Source organism: Rhagoletis zephyria, unplaced genomic scaffold (assembly GCF_001687245.7).
Source record: "Rhagoletis zephyria isolate East Lansing unplaced genomic scaffold, Rhagoletis_zephyria_1.1 Rzeph_scaffold_08231, whole genome shotgun sequence".
Classification (NCBI taxonomy): Eukaryota; Metazoa; Arthropoda; class Insecta; order Diptera; family Tephritidae; genus Rhagoletis; species Rhagoletis zephyria.
The window spans coordinates 1-8,439 of record NW_016165311.1 but is presented as its reverse complement, the minus strand read 5'-3'; the positions used below and the strand labels follow the sequence as shown (position 1 = coordinate 8,439).

The following is an 8,439-nucleotide window of genomic DNA, read 5'->3' as shown; positions in this document are numbered from 1 at the left end:
TGTCCATTTTTTTAATTTTATAATAAAAGCAATTATTTTAAAAATGATGTAAATAAAACACTCAAGAAACAAATGTAAACAAACAAACAGCTGTTTACAATTCTGTCAACCATTCACAATAGTACAAATTTTTATCGATCAAGTTACACAATAGCAAAATAAAAGATGATCGACTCGATCGACAAATTTCTATTCTACTGCCAGTCGACACTCGCAATAGGGGTCGTTATTAAATTCGCCTTGATACATGTCATTGTGGTTTTTGTATTGTTGCTATCGCCTTGTACGAATACGCCCAAGGCGAATTTAAACAAGGGGGTGTTGATGACGAATTTAGATTTTCGCCGCGGTACTTAATGCCAAAATGATGTGTTTGTTGTAATATGAATTCGCCTTGCTTACAACAAACACATCATTTTGACATTAGAAAGTACCACGGCGAAAATCTAAATTTGCCATCAACACCACCTTGTATAAATTCGCCTTGAATACGCCTCTGTTTAGCACGAACGCTTTTCCTACACCAGAACAGACCTAACAGGCTTTAATTGTGTACTAGTGGAGATATGAAGAAGAAGAATATAATTTTGTTTACCTGAATTCTTTTGTCTCTACCGATTAAACTTTATTCAATTTGGAAAAGTAATAAACCGTAAATCATAATCGTTTTAAAAATGCCGTATTGCTGTGTGCCTGGTTGCGAAAGAATCAAAAGAGCTAACAATAGACGTTTCTTGTTTAACTTTCCCAAAAAGGAAGAATTATTGCAAAAGTGGCTTGAAGCAATACCAAGTCTTGAGAGACCAATAAAAACTTCATGCCGGGTGTGCCAACATCATTTCGAACCTAATGACATTCTAGGAGCATACAGTCACACAATTGGCGGAAAAAAGTATCTTATAGAAAGGGAGAGAGCAAGATTGAAACCAAACGCTGTGCCCACCACAAATTTAGGAAATGTGAGTATTGCAAATACATCGCATATATGTATGTATGTACATATGCAATATGATGCATATGTACCAGCTTTGATTAATAAATAATTTTTTAATAGTCTTTACCAGTGAATGGAAAAATAAAATTAAAACGTGGCAAAACGGCCGGTAAAGCAAGTACCTTACATAAAGACGAGATCGCATCTGACAACAATGGTAAACCACCTCGCATTCCCGAAACGGTTGAAATTTTGAAAGTTGAACAAATATGTGAAGAGATACATAAAGATGAAATCACCTCTCACAACAATGGTAAACCACGTCGGATTCCCGAAATGGTTGAAATTTTGGAAGTTGAACAGATATGTAATGGAAATAATGTAATCCTATGTTCGCAGCAAATAAGGCAGTCAGATATTGAAAAACCAGAAAACTCTTACGAAGGCATAAAATTACATTGCGATGATTTTACGATCGCCGATGACTGCGGTAACAGATCAAGTGCTCGCAATAATGTTGACATCTTACAAGTACCAGAAATCGAAGGTAGTAATCTTAGCGCAAACCGAACAAAATCTCCAACATCAACAGCCAGCGAATCTTTCGACCTTTTTGATAGCGTTTTCGAAGTGGTTTTACCGACCACACTCTGGGGTGTACATCGCTCCCCTAATCAAAAACGTATAATGTTCGTATGTATAGATGAAGAGGAACTAAATATAAACAAAATGTTGACCGTCAACGACACAGGTGAAATCAAAACATATTTAGCAAAGCGATTGATCAGCGAAGAATGCTGGCCGACAAACGATCTAACTCCAGAGCGCATTTCAGAAATGCTGGAAGAATTAGATGTAATGCAAATATGTTTAGGAGCCGCCTTCTCTGAAAATTGTGAAATTGTGCTTAAAGGTATTGATAGTGATGAAAAGAGGGGAACGCGGCTATGTATAAGATGCATGCATGGCGAATTTATATAAGGTGGTGTTAATAGCTCAGCTGATTTTGTGTATGTGTTTCGCCGCACGGCTTCTGATATCAACCCTGCAAACCAAAGTTCCCGAAATCTTAAGGAAATCGTTAGGAGGATCTGATTTCTGTAACGATTTTTTTACGAATTTTCAAAGAAAATTATATGAAGGGGTTGACACGAACTCGTAAAGAAATTTTTGTACAAAATATAAAGAAAATTCTGGAAAAATTCTGAAAGATATTCTTCACATAGCAGCATTATTTTCGTTGCTTCACAGATTTTCTTCCGAAATTTCGTAAAAGAATGGAAGTGTGCGTAATTTATTTCATTTTAGAAAATTCGACAAAAAATCGAATTAAATCTTAACGAATTCTTTAAAATTTCTTTACAATGCAGAATACTCTGAAAAAATGGTTTGCAGAGAAATTGAAAAATTTTGTTTGAATTTCTACACACACTTAGAGATTTTGACAGTTTATGCCGCCAAAGCAAAAACAAAATACATGTAAATTTTTGTTTTTGTACTCCTGCAATCACCTTATATTAATTCGCCTTGGATGCATGTAATTTAAAACAATTAGAATCGTACGAAACTATGTATGTATATTCAATCAATTTTAAAATGTGGAGTGTTAAGAAATATGTTAAAGTGTCAGATATAAAAGTTAAAATAAAAATAAAATAAAATATATAAGGCATATAAAACAACGCCCAAATCTTGCATAAAATTATTCTTAAAAGGTTAATCTAGTAAAATAAAGATATGTAATTATAACAAAAGGGGGCCGCTACAATTTATTTTCCGCTGCTAGGCACTTTTAATGCTGCAAATTCAGTACTTAAAATCTTCATAACTTCGGCATGTTTGAGATCGGGACGTTTGTATTGCTTATAGTTTTCCTTAACAAACTTAGCAAAACCTGTTGGTTCGCGAACTGGTGTAGGCAAAATATTTCCCTCCTTATCTTTTTTATTTAAGAATATCTCAATAGCACCATGGCAATAGGAGCATCTAATATTTTCCACTTTCTTCGATTTGGAATGAGCATGTGACCTGTAAAATTGTGTGTGTGTTTTATACGTATTCAGTATACACATGTGCATGCGGAAGCTCCATAACAAAACGCAATATATAATTCATACTAATATTTTTTTGAAGTTTTGAAGAAACTAGTTCAACCTATTAAAATATATGTACTTGTCTTCACAAGTAGTAAAAAAAAAAATGATTTTTAAAAATATTGTTCAAACCACAATAATATAAATATCTAAAGTACGCAAAATAGCGGAAGTTATTTGCACGTGACGGAAATCTTAAACTAATTACACAATAAGCATAATTTTTTTTCAAATTTGGACATTAAAAAATACTCGAGTCATTACGTATAAAAAAATAGTCGATAAGGATGGTCGATAAGCTCGATTTTTTTAACATTTTTTGTCATTTCAATGTAGCATTTTCCTAATTATCTACATGACATTATCTAGGAAACTACCAAATTTAAATTTGTTGTCTTTTTGTTATGGAACTTTTCATATGTAATTTTTTTTTAATTAACGTACTTCGCCCCGCATAGAGTGCACTTATAAGTATATTTATACTCAATGTCGTACTGATGGCACACGCCAATTTTGGGTATTTCCGGAAAAATATGATTGGCTTTCAATGCCCTAGAAATGAGGTTAAGATAAATTTAACGATTTTTTAAATGTAGGCATCTTAATTATACACAAAAGTTAAAATTATGTGAATGGGATTTTCATAAATTACCATTGTTTCCAAGTGCTTCCATGACCACCCTCACCATTGAATATCCAAGTTGCAGCGTGACATAATTCGTGAATTAAAGTACACCGCAAACGATCTGCACTTGTAAGTACCTTTTCACTCAGTTCGACTAAACTCGTTCGCACGCCCATTCTGTATGGAGGAAAAAAACATTTTTGCGCATTAAAATACATACGTTGTATATCGTTGTTTAAAGTACAAAATCGCGTATCGTGGTTCGGCCAAACCTCTTAACTGACACTTGTGCCAAAAATGAGATTTACCCAACGGAAGCTCCTGACATCAAGCCTTCATACATCATTCATACCAAAATATCGATATTTATATAAAACAGCTAGATATATTTAGGGATAAATGAGAGAATCGTTTTGAAATAAGACAGGTTTTACTCTCTCTCGCAAAATTTTGTGAACAGCACATACGCAGATTTGCATTCCCTTGATACGCGGTTTTGTACTTTAAACAACGATATGCATTAATTTTTATAAGAACACCATTTAATTTTAATTAATTTATAAATATGTGTACATACTTTTTCTTATTTAGGCAACGTCCAGCTGTATTACAAAGTTTTTTGTTCCATTCTATCGGGACTTTCAACTTGTTTTGAAATAATTTTGTATTATAAAGCTCGTATAGCAGCTTGGCCAATTCTTCCTTCTTAGTTCGATAATTTTCACGATAACATAACGCATCTGGATGACAAAGTGATTTGGCAACACACACTGGCAATAAGCACATATTAATATCTTTTTTTCATTAGTTAAAGTACAATTCCAGCTATTTACCATCAAGGGATTTGAGAAATCCGTATTTATACTTAGGTGTAGGGCCAATTTGATCTAACAAGTTTTTTCTATTATCTCTTAATGTCCTTGTCTCTTTTGAGGTTTCTAAAATTTAAATACAAATATATTTTTAAGCAATGTAGACATACTATTTGTTTTAAAAGCATAAGACAGCATTTTTTAGGGGTTTACATTTGGTTATGTGGTTATATTTAAAACTCAGTTTTTACATACGTATGTACGACCCCGGGCCTTATGCCAGAAACATGAATGTGTAAAAATAAAAATCTTGGGAAATCAAGTTTGAAAGTTTTTTAAGGTATTTAACTCATGTGTAAATTTGTACATTCATGCTTCCAGCATGAGGCGGACGGTGTGTAAGTACGTTTGTATGGGTCAAATCTTGTAATTAGTTTTTGACCCACTTCTCGTTGACCTAGAGACTTGAAACTTCACACTTGGCTCAGAACCCGATGACAATGCAATGTGAAAGATAACGGATAGATGGCGCAGGACTCGAGATATTTGAAAAACCCTTATTTATAGACCGATTTGGTTCATATTGAAAGAACAAACTCTACACAAAATTTGGCCGGTAGGTGGCGCAGGGTTCGAAATATTTCCAAAACCTACATTTATGGCCTGATTTATTTTATATTTTTACATTTTATCTGGCACAGGAGTCGAAATATTTGGGAAAACAGTATTTATGCTCCAATTTAGTTCATATTTAGAAAGCTTGTGTATTTTATAAATTATCTTCTTACATCCATTAACGGATCGCAGCTTGTTATTTGATTTTCTCATTTCATATTCAGCGCTTCAACCTGCCTCAATTAAAAAAAATTAAAAAAATATATATCAAATATCGTGCGCTGGAGGAACAGGCATGTAGTACACGAGTGAAACCACCGCTGCAAGCAGCGTCTGGAACATAATTACATGTACAATGTATACATATACTACATGAGCAAATTTGCTAAAAATTTCTCTGTATAATTTAAAGTATATCAAAAGCATATATGTACTCACAGTCATTAGATTAGCAGACCCTTTTGATCCTCAGTATGTAAAGTTTTCCCTTAACTGTACATACTGAGGATCAAAAGGGTATGCTAATCATAGACTGAATAAAGATGAATAATAATAATAATATTAATGACTGGGAGTGTATTTTAAAATATAAAAACTATAAACATACCTGTTGATTTAGGTGTAGCTGGAGCCCGTGGTGGTGTTAATTTGAAAACGGGATCTCCTCGTTTTATGGCTTCTAAATGTTTATTAAATATAGCAAAACTACCCGATGAACCATTATTTAGCTTCACTTGTTCAATTTCTTGCAAAATCACTTCTTCGTCAATTTTTGTTGCTGACCTAACAGGTGTACGAGGTTGCACACCATCTTCACCAACCGTTAAGTCAACATCCTCTTCGCCAAAATAAGCAGTAAATAATTTTCGTTTCGATTTACCACCAGTACCTGGAGTGGCTGGCAATTTTGACTTGTCGGTAGCCTTACAGGTACGCAAAATGTCCTCCAAATGAGTGTTAAACTTGGCATCTGGATAAGGAAAAGAACACACGTAAAAAAATCATTGCGAATCCAGTTCTATTAAACAAATATTCACGGCTATCAGTGGTTAGTTTTGAAGTTACCATTATTTGCTGGAGGAGATGTCGGTTCACCCTCTTGTATAGTCACTTCATCTTTAGATAAATCTAAGTATACCAAGGCGTCCTTAGATTTCGGTTTTCCTAGTCGACGTCCTGTGGAACTAGCCTCTTCTCTGCGATTGGAATTGTGTTGTTGTTGTTTTTTACCTTGCGTTTTATTGCTTTTCTTTGGTAGTGGGATTTCATAGTCATTTCCATCGCTATCATCAGATGTGATACTCCACTCTGAATCTTTATCGATTTCATTTTCTTTATTACCACCCCTGTAATCAGGGGTTTCTGTTTTGTCTAATGTGTCATCGTCGGAAGCATTGTCACCTGACGTCTCACTGCTCTCATCCACTATTTGTCGCCAACGCTCAGCTGAGGCCACGTTATTTTGTTTTCGTTTAGGCGAACATTTCTTCTTGACCTCGGTTTTTGGAACTTTAAAATCGTGCTGTTTATTCCGCTGAGTTATAAAGCGCGGTTCGCTACTGAAGTTGTCATATACAGCTGGTGTTCTGGTTTGGTTCTTGTCTTGCTTCGGTGTAACGAAGCGTGTAGAATCCAAATTCGTACGTACAATGTCGCGACGAACTGTAAATAAATATGCCTTTATATTCAAACGCCAAGCTTACGGTTTTACCTACAAATAGAGAAATCATCCAATATACTTGGCTCGACACTTTTATCCATTAACTTTTCACAGCTAGAAGGCTCAATGTTTTGTTTCCCATTACTATCGAATTTTGTTCCTGTAAATGAAGTCGATGCCTTAGAAGTTGTGGGCGATGGGGTGCCATCTGTTTTTTTAGGGGTACGGCTGGTACGTTTAAGGGTGCGTATCACTTCCGGCGTTTTCCACGACATCCCATATATCTGGTTGAGAAGCCTTTCTGCGTGAGTGAGGAACATCGCTTCTTCCTCTTCTTCGGAGTTTATATTTTCGCTGTTATTTTCCTCTGTCGCATTGGCCGGATGTAATCTGCTTCTATCTTGCCTCTGTTGGTCGCACGTCGCTTCCAATAGTTCGTTGTTAACAATTGTTGTTGTGCTTTTATTTTTTTCATCTTCCTGAGCTTTATCAACCAAACTACCGTCACTATTTACTTCAACTGATTCTGCATTGACATTTTCACATAACTCTTCTGAGCTATCTAACTGCGATATGGAAATTTTAATGTTGATCTTTGCGGATATATTAATGCTACTAATCTCTACTTGTGGCGATATTTGGACATTCGCTGAATCTGAAAATCAATGTTAATCATAGTATAAACGGAGCATTTTTACATAAAAATCCATTTCCCAATACTTACTTGTAGTTTGACTATCTTCAGCATTCCCTTCTCTACTACTACATCTGCTCTCATGAAATGAAGGGTTACTTACATTTTCACTAGATGTCTCAGAAATTACAACTGAATCTTCGGGAACATCCAGCTTAACAGAGTCTGAGATAAAGCTTTGCTCGCTAATAACCGTGGAATAGTCGGCCTCCTGTTTTTGTGTTTCAGCTAACCAATGATCTTTGATGTACCGCGAAGTGGATGTGTTAACCTGCGTCTCATCATTTGCTAAACGACGAGGGTCTTCATTATTTTCTCTAATATTTTGAGTACTTGGGCTGGCCGATACACGAAAAGGATTTTCCTCTGACAAAGTTTCTCTCTCGGCATCTTGTTCCCGCTTTTTACTTAATATGTTGACATATTCCTCTGATCTCCGATAATCTGTGCTACAAGTAGTCATGGATTCAGTATCAGCATATGCCAGTCCGCCCAATTGTTTATTGCCATCTTCTACTTTAACACTTTCTTTAGAAGCATGTAAATCAATATCTCTGTGCAAAGTGCAATTATCGTCATATACTTCTTTATTTTCTTCCAATTCTCTACGCTGCTGTGATACGTCACGTAAAAAAGCTTCCATCCGGTCTGCCTTTTCGTTACTGAAGGTGTTCGGGATTAAAGCGTCTCCTGTATGACCACTTTCTGGTATTTCGGATGTCATACAATCAAACTCCAAGAAGCCCGAAACACTACTATCAGTTACAGTTATTGCACTGTGGCTATCTTCAGTAGATGATAGCGATATACATACAGACTGTCGGGATTCTATTTTATGAACTTGCTCTTCGTCTTCAGGATTTATGGGCAGAGTACGAAGACGGTTTGGTAGGTACTCGCAACTCATTCTCTGGCTTTCAGTAGACATCAATAAAGTACTTTCATGAGCTATGTTATCATTCCTATTTACATTCAAATCTTTTGCAGTCACGGCCATTACAGACAC

The 8,439-nt window shown here is 35.4% G+C and overlaps 3 protein-coding genes across 4 annotated transcripts in view; 1 reads left to right on the top strand and 2 right to left on the bottom strand.

The window, feature by feature from the left end:
• Positions 1 to 416, bottom strand: part of LOC108374876 (protein RFT1 homolog) — a 4,351-nt gene extending 3,935 nt beyond the window's left edge. Inside the window, exon 1 of the mRNA XM_017630908.1 lies at positions 412 to 416. Within this exon, the coding sequence (XP_017486397.1) occupies positions 412 to 416 (5 nt within the window). The remainder of the gene's footprint in view (positions 1 to 411) is intronic.
• Positions 417 to 503: 87 nt separating this feature from the next.
• LOC108374877 (uncharacterized) lies at positions 504 to 1,965 on the top strand. Its single transcript, XM_017630909.1, has 2 exons — positions 504 to 959; positions 1,055 to 1,965. The coding sequence occupies exons 1-2, from the start codon at positions 675 to 677 to the stop codon at positions 1,913 to 1,915; spliced, it is 1,146 nt and encodes a 381-aa protein (XP_017486398.1). The 5' UTR covers positions 504 to 674; the 3' UTR covers positions 1,916 to 1,965.
• Positions 1,966 to 2,521: 556 nt separating this feature from the next.
• On the bottom strand, positions 2,522 to 8,433 carry LOC108374879 (uncharacterized). Of its 2 annotated transcripts, XM_017630913.1 has the most exons (10): positions 8,017 to 8,101; positions 7,464 to 7,961; positions 6,795 to 7,394; positions 6,145 to 6,741; positions 5,687 to 6,049; positions 4,486 to 4,590; positions 4,230 to 4,422; positions 3,680 to 3,829; positions 3,472 to 3,579; positions 2,522 to 2,962 (listed from the first exon to the last, which is right to left on the bottom strand). In XM_017630913.1, the coding sequence occupies exons 2-10, from the start codon at positions 7,894 to 7,896 to the stop codon at positions 2,704 to 2,706; spliced, it is 2,808 nt and encodes a 935-aa protein (XP_017486402.1). In that variant the 5' UTR covers positions 7,897 to 7,961; positions 8,017 to 8,101; the 3' UTR covers positions 2,522 to 2,703. The 2 variants fall into 2 exon arrangements, with proteins under 2 accessions (XP_017486402.1, XP_017486401.1); XM_017630912.1 differs by having other exon boundaries at positions 7,464 to 8,433.
• Between the last annotated feature and the right edge of the window lie 6 nt (positions 8,434 to 8,439).